At 34.7% G+C, this 14,610-nt stretch overlaps 1 protein-coding gene across 1 annotated transcript in view; it reads left to right on the forward strand.

Annotated features, from left to right (window-relative positions):
• RLF (rearranged L-myc fusion) overlaps nt 1-14,610 on the forward strand; it is a 66,782-nt gene that overhangs the window by 26,323 nt on the left and 25,849 nt on the right. The window contains 1 exon segment of the mRNA XM_025049544.1: nt 5,689-5,891. Coding sequence (XP_024905312.1) covers nt 5,689-5,891 — 203 coding nt within the window.

Genomic DNA, 14,610 nt, shown 5'->3' on the forward strand with positions numbered 1-14,610 from the left:
TATTCTCCTTAGAACAGTAAAAACTAACCTTTAGTACTTAATGTTTTTAGCACTTAATGTATTTTTAGGTAGTTTTAAGTGTCCCTTTGTACTTATTTTGAAATGTTGCTTTTAGTAACAATATTTATACAGAGTTCCTGAGATAGAAATGAATAATCTGATTTTAGTCCTTGATTTATAGTTGAGCTTTGCTCATATTTTGTTCACTGGTTATTACAGCTGAGGACCATGAAAAAAATTGCTATTTTATTTTAAACTTATGAAATACTGAAATTTTGTGTTTTGCAGAGAAATGAAAAGAATGAACATTTTTATTTGCAAAATCGGCAGTTTAAGATTTATGTATTTGAGTTGATATTTGCATTTTAAACACAATAGTATCTCATTTGGTATTGCCAACAATTGTGATTTCATTTGCTTTGAGTTAATGATAAATTAAAAATATCACATTCTGTTAAGTATGATTCTGGAATAAAAATGAGTTTCAGAACAGTTTTTTTCCAGAACAGTTTTTATTTACACTTTTGATATGTACCTAGTATAGATCTTACAGCAGGCCATTTGAATGTTAATGCCTTAAACTATCCCAGTTAGCTTATTCATTCACCAAATTTGACAATCTACTGTATTTATGCTATTTGATTTCTTCTGCATAGTGAGAAGATTAGCAGTAAGGGTACTTAGATTTTCCTTTGGTCCTTTTCCTCTGATAATTCTACTGCTTATCAGTTAATACTGACAACAAAAGAAAAAGAGTTAAGGAAAAGAGCTATTAAAAAAGAAATTGGTGGTTATTGTTTTCTTTTGAGTTCCCCAGTAAATGGCTTCCATTTATAAATATAGGCAGATGGAAGCTAAAATGTCACCTTTATTATTAATAAAAGTTAAAGGAGAGAACCAAATTGTTTTAAAAGGATCCTAGAATTTGGCAGTTCCCATTTTACATAAGGCTTGACTAGGGTGAAAAACAACTCATGCTCTCTGTAGGCAGGCCCAAGGTGGAGTTGAGTTAAATATCCCCGATTTATTTTCCCCTGATGTACTAATCAAATATACCACCTCACCTCAGGAGTTAACAGTACTTAATTTCTTTTCACATAGAAATAAATCAAAAGCAGGGAGAAGCACTGTTTATGTAACATCCCCATACTATCCCATCTGTTCAATAAAGATTTATTAAACACCTACTGTCTATAAGATTCACTGGGTATAGGCTACCCACAAATCTAAGGAATTATTCTGAGATCCACAATATAAGTGGTGGGCAGCCTGTGTCCTGCCTATATTCTCAGTTTACCGTTACGCTGATTTCAGGTCAAAAACAGATTAGAAAGCTTCCTCTATAGCTCAACTGCTCTTGCAGCCCAGATATTAACATATTTTATGGTTAGAAATATTGACTGTCATCTCATTGATTGTCTTCTGGTCTATAATATAGAAGCATAAAAGTGTGCATTTTTTAACCTCCAAAGAACTTAATAAATGCTTTTCGGTTTAGTTTTTTGGGGGAAAAAATCCATAAGATTTTTATTTTTCCAACCTTAAATTCTTGAATTTTGTGTCTACCCCCACCCCCCACCCCCCAAAAAAGTTTATTACTGAAATACATACTAAGTACCAGTTGTTGACACTTCTGCCTGGCATGATCAGCAGGGAAATGAGGGGGTTTCTCATACCCAGATTCTAGCCCAGGTACCAAAGGCTTTTCCACCCCAGGCCATTTCAGCAGCCTACCACAGAAGGCCAAGCCAAGCACCATGGAATATTGAGGCCTAGCACCCATAAAACCTCTACTCTCAGGGTGGTGGAGCAGTTGGAAATAGGTGCAGCCCCGTACAGAGACATCAACCCCCATCAACAGTGGGGACCCTTCTACCACCACACTGGAGTGATTCCAGCACAAAGGTCATCCAGAACTACTATCTAGTATCTGCCAATTTTCCAACGGACTTGTACCCTACCTGGCACCTGCCTCCATAGTTTATGATACCAAAACACAAGCTTTTCCCCCTTCTCATTGAGACTCAGGAGGACCAAAGCAGTAGCCTTTTGCATTTTTCTCTCTTTCCCCGCTACCAGAGGTTTGAAGGGATCCATTCTTACTGTTCAGAGTCACCAGCTCCCTTCTCTAAATAAGTCTGAGAAGGAACCAGCCAGCTTTTACCCCACCCCTTGGTTGTTTGATTTTTGTTTCCCTTTACCCCTTACCACTGAAGTCATTTTATGAATTCTCATGTGCCACCTGAGTCTCTATTAAAAAAAAAAAACAAAAAAAAACTTTCCTGTTTAATAAAAAAAAAAAACTTCGTTTTTTAACTGGACCTTAAATGTTATCATTTTTTACATAATAAAGTATATACCAGGTAAATTGTCATGATGTTTTCAACTTACTTTTAAATGGTTCAGAAAGAGAAAATATAGGTAAAGAAATATGCCAAAACAGTTCAGTTGTTGAATCTGGATGGAGGAGAGGATATATGATTAAAAAATTTTTTGTATTAAAGTGTTTGGGAAAAAATACAGAAAGGATCATGATTGAGAGTGAGACTTCTCAGTGTTCACTTTAAATATTGAAGTGTATGGATAGATTTTCTTTCAAAAAATAAAGATTGATTTCAACATAAATGATTTTTAAAATGCCAGGTTGATCTGTGTTAAAAATTGATATAACAATTTAACTGTGGTTGTAATATATTGAATAAAATAGTTTTACTTCAATAATAGTTTTACCTTAATAATAGCTATGATTTATACAGTACTTGTTATGTGATAGGCACTGTATTAGTGCTTTCCATATCATTTAATTCATTAAACAGGTGAGAGATTACACACATGCCCCAGGCCACGTAGTTAAAATTGTGGAGGCAGAATTTAAGCTCAGGTTAGAAGATACTAAAGGTTTTTGATTGAGTGATAATCATTTAGTTGCTAAATACGTGGTTTTATTAAGTATCTTTTATATAGAAGACGTGTGTAGTACTGTGGGGAATAGAAAAATTAACAAGACTTGATATTTGTTCACAAATTTCTGATACTATAATAAGGAGGATGTCATAGACAAATAATAACTAGTATTGAGTACTGAGCATTTACTCTGAGTCTGGCTCGTGCTAAGTGTCTTATCTGCCTTACTAGTATTTCATTTATGATTCTTTCCACTCTATGAGGTGGATATTACTAATCTTTTTATATAGGAAGAAACTTGAGGCTCAGAGAGGTCAGTTTGTCCAAAGGTCTCATAATATGTGTCAGAGTCATGACTCAGCCTCAGATTGGTAATTCCAAAACTCCAGATCTTAACGTTTATACACTGTAATCCTTTATTACTGTACTTTAAGAGAAAACTAAGTGTGGTGAAAGTAAATGTGGGAATATAGAAGGGGGTGGGTTGTGTAAATAATGTGCTTGTTTTCAGGTATGGGATTTATGAAAATGCTTAAAACCTGATAGGGCTGATAAGCAGTAGAGTCAGATGTTAGGCAGATTAGGATATAGGGCTGACAGATGTGGCAAGAATGAGATTTGAGACAGTTTTAAAAAGAATTGATAGGACATAACTAAATTGATTTCCTTGAGGTAAGGAGTCAGCAAGAAGAATAATGCCAGAATTTCATTTCTGTAGGATTGAGAGAATACCATTACGGAAAATAGAAGAAATGAGGAACTATTTGAGTGAGAAATATGGTTATGAGTTCATTTTGTGGAGTTTAGTGCCATGGGACTAACATGAAAAAGTCCATGTGAAAGTGATCTGTTTCCTCTCCATGCTTTTTGATCTTAACTACATTTCAGTGTATCTACAGAATTTAAAACCAACATATACACGCAAGCACACACGCATCCCGAGGTCCATTCTCCACCTACTAAACCAAAATCTCCAGAGTTGGAGCTTTGGCATCCAGACCTTTTTGAAATGCCATAGGAAATGAGTACCTTCCATGGATAAGTGGTGGGAATATAAATTGGTACAAACTCTGGAGATCAATTTGGCAGCATTTCTACTTCTAGGAATTTTTTCTTTAAATATAGTCAGACATATGTGAATAGATCTGTGTACAAGGTTGTAAATTGTAGCATTATTGGCTGTTGCCAAAGATTGGAAACAATTTGCAAATATATCAGTAGGAGATTGGCTAAATTAATAGATCCACGCAGTAGAATACTATTCAGTTGTTGAAAGTATTGAGTTAGCTCTAAGTGTACAGTAATTATAAAATGACCTGTATGATATATTAAGTGGGAAAAAATACATCTTTTGTACTCAGAATATCTCTGGAAGTATAAATAAGAAACTGGAAACAGTTATTGTGTCTTGGGGAAGGAGGCTATAGAAGGAGGGTAGAAAGGGAGACAATTTTAATTGTATACCTTTTTGTAAGCCTTTTGAGTTTTTTGTCATGTGTATATGTATTACCTAATAAAAGAACTTTAAAAACTCTACAGTTGATTCTGATATACAGTTAAGATTGGGCCAGTGGTTTATCTCTACCACCACCCCACACCAGTGGTTTATCGTTAATGTTAATGATTTCTACTCCATATGCGTCCATATAGATATAGCATCATGGATATCACCTGAGAGTCTTGTTAGACAAGCAAAATCTCAGGTCCCATACCAGACCTACTGAATTAGAATCTGCATTTTAATAAGATTCCCCAGGTGATTCAGAAAGTACTTTTAAATTTAAGAAACACTATTTTAGATGAGCAACCTAAAGCAGTTTGATCATTCCCCACTCGTCTTGACATGCGTCAGACTCACGTCTATAAGTAATACTATTGTAAAATTGTGCCACACTCTTGTTGAGTATCTACTGTTCATAAATTGAGGGATTGTCCAGAACACTGTACAAATCAGTACTCAAGTGCTTAATATTCAGTACTGCTCAGCAGCATTTTCCAAAGTGTGTACTGAACCAGGAACATATATTTTACATTGTACTAATAATATGTGTAAAAGGGTTCTCTGGTCAAATCAGTTTGGGAAAAATTGAGTTAAATAAAAGTGAACAGTTTTCTTTATTGCAGGACTGTTCCAAGATTTGACCAAGGAATCCTTTTTTTTTCTAGGACTATCTCTCAGGTCTTTTGGTCGGTGGAACACACTTTGAGAAATGCCTGATTTAGAGGAAAGAGCACCACTGACTTTGGAATCCTTGGCAAGTTACCTAATTTCTCTGAATGTTAATTTTCCTAACCTTAAACTGGGGATGATAATACTTGCCTTGGTGGTGGTGTGAAGAATAAATGAAAGGTACATAAAGACACTTAGCTTAAAGCTTGATACCTCATAAGTGTTCAAGTTGTAGTTGTTAATATTACATAGGTTACCTGCTTCTTTTTCTTGCATCTATGCTTATAGTTAATTTCACTAATCCTTACTATCCTTATCAGAAATTGAAGGAGAAGATCAAATTAGTTTTGGTGCAATGTTATTAGCTTTATTAAAAGTTTTGGTGTTCCAAATAAAACTACTAAGTAATGTGGGAGTTATTAGCAAAATTAGTTTTACTTTCTGCTCTATTAAATGAGTATTGAGACCAGAATCAACTTCCTAGTTACATTAACTGAATTTTTATTCAGTAAAAACCAACCAGCCAACAACAAAAGATCAGACTTTCATCCTAACAACCTCTTATGTGATATGTTATCAAACTGTTTTATTTTCCCTTTTTTTTTTTTTTTTAGTCAATAAATTGATTGCACAAGAAGGACCTTTCTTTCTCCAAATGCGAATAAAACATTTGTTGAAATCTAACTGCATCCCCCAGGCTACTGCTTTATCAAAACTATGTGCAGAATCTAAAGAAATTTCAAATGTATCATCATTTCAGCAAGCCTATATCACATGCCTATGTTCCATTCTTCCTAATGAGGAGGCTATTAAGGAGGTGAGTAAAGCAAATGACTGCTGTTGTCATTCACACTTACTATGAATTTTAATGGAATTTGATAAATGTTGCATGGCAAGATGAAAACCAAGACTGATTTTTTCCCCAGACTTCTGAAAAGTGATATTTTAATTGTATATTTAAATGTTCCAACAGATTGAATATAAAGGTATGTCGTAGGTGGATTTGTAAAGTAGATAATTAAAGAATATACAGATGGATGTTTGTGTTTGGATGATGGTTTGCTTTGAAATTTTTACATGTGAAAGTTTTTTCTTAAAGTAATGATTTCTCTATTTTTGGAAAATGCAGAAATAATTAATACTGGCATCAAGGGATAAACTAAAGGGAATGGCATTTAACTTTAGCATAAGTTACTTTATACATAAAACTAAACAGAAATGTAGGACTTTAGAACCCGTGAGTGCATTTAAACAGGTAAAGTGGACAAACTAGATGCCATGGAAAAGAGTAAAGTGATTGAGTCCTTTCTTAAACTATTTTATTAGTTAGATTGAATTTTTTTTCACCTCGAATCACTGTTTTCCTTAGAAAAACTGAAATTAGTTTTCTCTAATAGTTTTTGATAAATTATACAGAGGAAAAATAAGGAATTCCTAGGTTGTATTCCATCACCTCCATTTACTTCTCTTATCTTCCATTCACATCTGACATGGATTCTTCTTTTATCTTTACACTGAACTTTTTTATTAAATTTTACCTTTACCCAAAAGTTTACCTTTACACTGAACTTTTTTATTAAATTTAGGAATTCTAAGAATCTGGATCTATGTTGTAGTAATTCTTACATTTTTATGACAATTTGAACTATAAACATTCTGCTCTTCAGATGTAACTATCTTTTCACCTCATTCCTTTTAATGTAAAGACCACCAGGACCAAACATCTATTAATCCTGTCACCTTTTCCTATGTTCCTATTTCTCTTCTTATTCTACTCTTCCATAGTCATTGTTATCATTCCCTTGCATACACTCTCAATTCCTCTGCTGGTCTCTCCCTTAATTGTACTTACTTGACTAACCAGTATCCCAATTATCCCTAAATTTCCACCAACTCCATATCTTTACCTACACCAGAAGTGAGGTCATACTTCTGTAGAGAAAAACCTGCCGACTGATTTTACTTTAAATCATTCACACTATATTTTTTTCATCTATTCACTCTCCCTTCTCTTAGGTCACTATTTCATACTTTTTCTTTCTCATCTAACCTATACTAGAATATCTTCTACCCCATCTCACTCTCTGTTGATGAACCTTCTATTTCTCTGAGGAAACTGAGGCAGTTGGAAGAGAGTTTCCTGCCTGCATCTATGCATATACAGTTTCTCTTTTGTTATTAAGGGTAAACTATATCTGTTTTCCTAGCTTAAGCCAATCCCATTGCCTTCTTTATTAGATCCCATCTGCTCTTGCCCCATCAAGGGTAATGCTGCTATAGCATAATCAGTTTCCACCTCTGCTATAACCATCACGTCAGGATTTATGTTATTTCTTCCATTTTAAAAATAAATCTTTAGATTCTACTACTACTTCTAGCTGCCACCTCATTTCTCTCCTGGCCTTTCAGGGTAATTTCTTTTTTCTTTTCCTACTATGTGTTTTTGTTCAGGGTAATTTCTTGAACAAATTGTCTGCATTTACTTTTTAACATTTTTCTCCTTGAACACAGTCTAATATGGTGTTCACCCCTGCCAGTTTACCACATCACTAGGTCCAATGAAGATTTGTTTTTATCTTACTTAATCTGACTTCTTAACTTTGTCTTTAAACTTTTAAGAGTTTTTCTACTTGCTTCTAGGGTACAACACTTTCTTGGTTTTCTTTCTACTTGATTGATTCCTCTTTCTCATTTCTGTCTGTACTCTAGGACTCTGTTTTTGAGTGCTCTCTTTTTTAAATCTATATTTAATCCTTCAGTGATCTCATCTAGACTCATGACTGTAAATACCAACTATAGTCTGAATCTCAGAAATTTTATTTCCAGCTCACTCCTCTCCTCTGAACTCCATACTCATATATCCAACTGCCTAATTACTATCTTTACTTGTATGGCTAATAGCATGGCAAATTTAACATGTCCATAACTAAGCCTCTGATATTTCTGATATTAGGGCTTTGTTTTAACGAACTTTCTTCTCAATGAAGTCAGTTGCCTTCCAAGTATATTCTCAGTGTTAGGTGGGATGGAGAGGCCAATAAATAACCAGCTACCATTTTTTTGAGTCCTTACTATGTACTAGGCATTAGGCTAAGTGCTTTATATACATTGTCACATTTAATCCTCACAACAACCTTTAGGTAGCTCCATTTTATTGGTGAGCTAAGAATAAGGCTAAGATTAAGTAATATGTCATGGTTACAAAGGTTAAAGTGGTTATGCTGAGATTCATACTTGAGTTTGGTATATTAAAGATATGAGATAATAAATTTTGTCCTAAGTATTATATACCTAAGGATTTATATACCAAGTGCTCTCTTGGACATTTCGGGATGCAAAGATGAATTCAGAAGACTCCGAATTGATGTACTTGCTTTCACTCTTGCTCCTACATTTTTTCTCAAAAGTAACCGGAATAATCTCTTAATTAAATCAGGCCATGTCACTTACTTGGTCATAACCATTCAACACCTTTCCAGCTTTTTCAGAATAAATCTAAAGTCTTTATTTTTTGTTCAGTAGCCCCTGGCTACTTATCTAACAATCTCTATTTTATCTTTTTTTTTATTATTAGATTTATTGGGGCAACATTGGTTAATAAAATTATATAGGTTTCTGATGTTCAGTTCTATAATCTGTTTATTGCATCGTGTTCACCACCCAAAGTCAAATCTTCTATCACCATATATTTGACCCTCCTTTACCCTTTCTATTTCTCCCCTCTGGTAACTGCTAAACTGTTGTCTGTGTCTATGAGTTTTTGTCTTGTTCGTTTGTTGCTTTCAGTTTTATATCCTACATATGAGTGAAATCATATGGTTCCCAGCTTTTTCTATCTGACTTATTTTGCCTAGCATGATAATTTCAGGATTCATCCGTGTTGTCGCAAATGGCAGTATTTCATCTTTTCTTATGGCTGGGTAATATCATTGTATATATGTACCACATCATCTTTATCCAGTCATCTGCCGAAGGACACTTCGGTTGTTTCCATGTCTTGGCTACCATGAATAATGCTGCATTGAATATCGGAATGCATATATTTTTACAGGTAAATGTTTTCAAACTTTTTGGGTAGATACTCAGAAGAGGAATTGCTGAGTCATATGGTCATTATATTCTTAATTTTTTGAAGAACCTCCATACTGTTTTTCCATAGTACCAGTTTACATTCCCACCAGCAGTATATGTGGGTTCCTTTTTCCCCACAACCTCTCCAACACTTGTTTTTATTCATCTTGTTGGTAAGAACCATTCTAACAGGTGTGAGGTGGTATCTCACTGTGGTTTTGATTTTCATTTCCCTAATAGTTAGCAAAGTTGAGCGTCTTTTCATGTATCTTTTGGCCATTGGTATTTCTTGGGAGAAGTGTCTGTTCAAGTCCTCTGAATTGTTTGCTTTTATTTTTTTAGCATTTTATGTTGTTTATGTATTTTTGTTTTTGTTTCTGAGTTGTATGAGTTCTTCATGTATTTTGGATATTAGCCCCTTATCAGAGGTGTTGTCTGCAAATATCTTCTCCCATTCAGTTAGTTGCATCTTTGTTTTGTTGATGGTGTTTTTTGCTGTGCAGAAGCTTTTTACTTTGTTATAGTCCCATTTATTTACTTTGCTTTTACTTCCCTTGTCTTTGGGGTCAGATTCATAAAATCTTCTCTTAAGACCAAAGCCTGTAAGTTTAGTACCTATGTTTTCTTCTATGCAATTTGTTGTTTCAAGTCTTCTGTTTAGGTCTTTTATCCATTTTGAGTTAATTTTGGTGTATAGTGACAGATAGCAGCCTAGTTTCATTCTTTTGCATGTGGCTTTCCAATTTTCCCCAGCACCATTGATTAAAGAGGCTTTCTTGTCTCCATTGTATGTTTTTGGCTCCTTTGTCAAAAATTATTTGCCCATATAAATAATTTATTTCTGGGCTCAGTTCTGTTTCATAGGCTTGTGTTGTGAATGTATCTTGTACAACTTAATGCTCCGTTCTCCATCTACCTTGTTTTTGCTGTTCTTTGAACAAGCCAAATATATTCCTGCTTTAGAACTTTGTACTTACTGTTTCCTCTGCCTGGAATGCCCTTCCACAAGATAATTTGGATAGCTCATTTCCCTTACATCAGTCACACCTTTCCTCAATATTGCCATAGCAGAGAGGCCTTCCTCACTATCCTATTTAAAATAATACCCTGTCCCCCTACTCTGTCATATTTTTCTCCAATAAATATCTGCTGTCATTATATATAAATTCATCTAAAATGGCCCCCATCACTCTCCCCTTACCCACCTGTTTTTTTCTTTATAGTATATATTACTATTTCTTTTAGTCATCGTATTTGCTTATTCTCTGTTTCTTCTCACTAAATTAAAAACTTTGTAAGGATAGGGACATAGGTTTGTTTGCCAAATCCCTACATCCTAGAAGACTATTTAGCCACATAGTAGGCACTCATAAAGGACTAACTATAAGCCTGTATGCTAATGTATGTATTTGCAGCGTTGGGAAGGGTAAGGAGATGGGAGACTGCTTACTTCTAATAACAGCTGCAGAATTTTGTGTTCAGGAAACTTAACCAGAGTAAAATGTAGTAATGGTTATTCTCAGCACCTGGTATATGCCAAAAGAATTCAGAAGAACCACAAATGCTAGACCTTGGATTTGATTCCTCTTCATCCTATAATAACAACTTTTTCTTTAATCTCTCAGCCTTTGTTTATTTAAAACCTAGTTTGTTCTTAGCATTGTATTAAGCATTGGCAAATACAAAAGAGTGTGTATGGCCAAGTTTGGTTGCCAGAAACAATTACAGGAAGATAACTATTAAGACATACGGTACCGTCCCTAAATTCACTTGAAGTGTAGAGATAGAGAATATCTTTGCAGACTGGCATACAGTGCTTTATAAAAATTGATCCTTGAATTGGACCTTGAAATAATGGTGGGGTTTGGATAGATAGAAAGAATGGTTTTGGGAAAACTGACTGTGGTAATGCACAGAAATGAATGTGTACTTTGCAGGGACCCACTAGAGAACACCTTACCTGGGGCAGAGAGTGGGTGTTGACATCTTGTGAGAAATAAGACCTGTTGAGTGGGGGAAAGGTAGGCCTTGGAAAACCCAGTGCATTTGAGCTTAGATTTGATGTAGTAGACATTAGGAAGGTTTTGAGGGTAGGAAGTGAAATGACTGAAACAGTGTTTTAGGAAGCTTAGTCAGAAAGCATATTTTAGGTTAGAAGAGATTGGAGTTAATTAGCAAGAAGAGAAAGGGCAAGACTTGCTGACAGGACAAAAATAGAGGAGTTGGCAACCTAAGACCTATGGGCCAAATCCATCTACTACCTGTTTTTGTAAATAAAGTTATACTGGAACACAGCCACACCCATTGTTTATTATCTGTGGCAGTTTTTGCTCAGCAGTGGCAGAGTTGAGTAGCTGTAACAGATACCATATGCTCTGCAAAACTGAAAGTATTTTATATGTGGCCCTTTACAAAAAATGTTTGCCGACCCTTGTTCTACAAGAATCAGATTTTCCAGTGTATTACAACCATTAAATATCATTTAGTCTAACCCTCCATGTTTTATCAGTGATGAAATTGAAGCCAAGATGATAATGTTTCCAAGACTACTTGCATTAAGATAGTTTGAGTCCAAGCCCAGGCTAGAACACAGATCTAACTCCCTGGCCAGCCCTCTTTCCACTGTACAACTTGTTTTTAGTTAGCATTGATGAACCATGTTCTAATAGGAAACATCTTGGTGGTATATCATTCCATTCATATTTATACATTTATATATAAGTATGACTTAAAATATTTTATAATAATTTGGATTAATTTGTTAAATCAACGCAAAAAACATTTAGTACTCATCATAAAATTATTTTAAAAGGAACACTGGTACCATCATAAATTAGTCTCTTATCCAGTGATGCTTTCTTTTGCAAGTAACAACAGAATTAAAAAGAATCTTTAAAATTTGCTTTGGAGGAGTACTAATGAATCACTGGATGTTCATTAATTTAAAATCAGCATATGCTCTACAGTAGCAGAGTTATACACACATTTTGCCATCTATTTCAGTTAAGTTTAGGAGAAGAGTCAAATTAACTTGAGCAACAGCTGGGAATAAAAGTACTTGTATGTTGACACCTGTGGGTATCACAGTAATAGGTGTGTGTAATGGGAAACCTCTGCTGGGGAAGATTTAGCCAGACACATACAATTAAGGTTAATTGACAGGGTCAGTTTGAAAGCCAAAATTCTGAACTCCATGGAATCATCAAGTTCTAGTTTGTAAATACTTCATTTAGAATTAAATGAGATGAACATATTTATTAATTTTACATATGAAAAGATTTCAATGAAAGTTACAGACTTGGCCATGTCCCAGTGTCCCAAGTAGACATTTTCTTATATATTTTTTTTACTACTGAAAGATGAAATCTTTGCAAAGATCCAGTTTTCCACATATAATACAAAGGATAATGATGTTTTAAACACGAACCATTTCTCTTTTATTATGAAGAACCAAGAAATCTGTCAGCAGAGTTCTTGACACAGTTAAGGTAGGGGGTCCATTTCAGCCTTGATCCCTGAATGAACTACGTCTTCAGTGTCTAATGTGGTTAGTAGAAACAGTCAGCAGAGGCTTGTTTCTTGGTGGGAAAAGGAAAAGACAAACAGGACCTAATTTACTCACCAGTCTAACACTGTTGGGAATTGACACAGTCACTAGGTATAAATGATAAACAGAGCAAATACATTTAAACAGGACCCATAGGGAATTCAGTTTGGGAGTAAGAAAAAGTAAACAACATAGAAATTCCAGGTGTAGCTTAAATAAGATTAAAATGGATCTGGAACAAGGAATAACAGCAAAGTATATAATTAAATTTAAAATTAAAGTCTGAATAATTTTACTTTATCCTTATGAGACATATACTCAAAAAATACACTGAAGGTAGAAAGGCCACGTGAAGAAACTGAGGATTTGCCTATTTAAATATTTATCTCCTGAAGCAGGGTTCTTTTAAATAGCTTTGAAGAGACATCTTCCCATGGCTTAGTATGTATCTGGATCTTCTAATCTCACTTTCATGGGTAATGTGTGGATATTGTATGATTATACTGGAGAGGTCTTATGGAGTTAGTCAGACACATCATTTAAAGAATTCAGTAGGACACTTTAGGCTTCTCTTAGATACACAGTCATAGGGTTTAATTAGAAGCATCTATGACCATTTATTTCTTTAAGAAACCTACATGCGACCACATAGCATAGTGCTATTGCTGCAGATTTAAAGAAGTTAGATTTTTAGAATCAGTCTTTTTTCCAGTTGTTGTCTATGAACCTATCAGGGATGATTTTCCTAAAGGTAAACCCAGTTTTACATGAAATGTAGGCTTGCTAACTTTAACTTCCCTTCTCCTACTGAAGGGTGCAATTGAGAGAAATCTATGGATAACCTTAAATCCACTTTGATTCCTTTTTGAAAAGACCTTTACTAGTTTCAGTTTTTAAAATTTATTACTAGGAACAAATTGTTTGGCATTCTACCTCAGAATGGATCAGGAAAATACTAGATTGAAAACCAATATTCTAGAGAAAGGTAAATGATAAAATATTCCAGCAATGGCACTGGCTAGAATACTAGTTTACCTTGGTAGCCTAAACATGAAAATAACTTAGGAAGACAGATATATTTCTGCCTACCTTCTCTTCTGCCACTTGGCGCCTGTCATGCCATTGGTGTTTAGTTGGCTGATTATTAGTAAAGTCTTGTAATTGCATTTATTTTTTTTTCCCACAGTTCATTTTCTACAGTATCCAAGGTGATCTTTTTTTTTCTTTTTAAAATAAAATTAGACATTTTATTTTGAGGTAATTTTAGATTCACATGTTGTTGTAAGAAATGATATAGACATGGTTTCCAGTCATTTAACGTATGTTCATTGAAAGACTTTACTAAGCACTAAGGATACAAAGATGAACTACAGAAGGAGAGGAACAGCAGACAGTAGCCAAACAATATGAAACTTAGGGGAGAGGTCTAGAAATTAAGAGTTCCAGGTCATCGGCATTTGAAACCAGAGTGAATGAGATTAACTTTTTCAGAACTCTAGAAATTACCTAAAGGCTTACCAGAATCTAGGGAGGTTTTATTGAAGAAAAAGGTGAAGTTCAATAAGAACAGTGAGCTTGGTGGCATTTTAACTTTCCCAACTTCCCATCACCCTTACCAGCTTCACAGTAACCTTGAAAATAGCCTTAAAACTGCAGTAGCTATGAAAACCAGCAGCCTAGCAGGCACCTCAGGAAGCAGAGGGGATTTGGAACTCTGCAAAAGCCCATGCCCAGAGAATTGTCACTATTTAACCTATCTGGCAAGTTTCCAAAAAGCTCCATTCTCAGGACTTGTCTTATATTTGACTAAGAGTTTACTCTTCCAAAAGCTGTCAGTGGTAATTGTTTATTTAACATGATAGTTGTCTGAGGAAGCATTACCAGTCAGGCTAACAAGAGACTGTGCAAAAATTGAAAA

Source organism: Pteropus alecto, unplaced genomic scaffold (genome assembly GCF_000325575.1).
Source record: "Pteropus alecto unplaced genomic scaffold, ASM32557v1 scaffold170, whole genome shotgun sequence".
In the NCBI taxonomy this organism is placed as follows: Eukaryota; Metazoa; Chordata; class Mammalia; order Chiroptera; family Pteropodidae; genus Pteropus; species Pteropus alecto.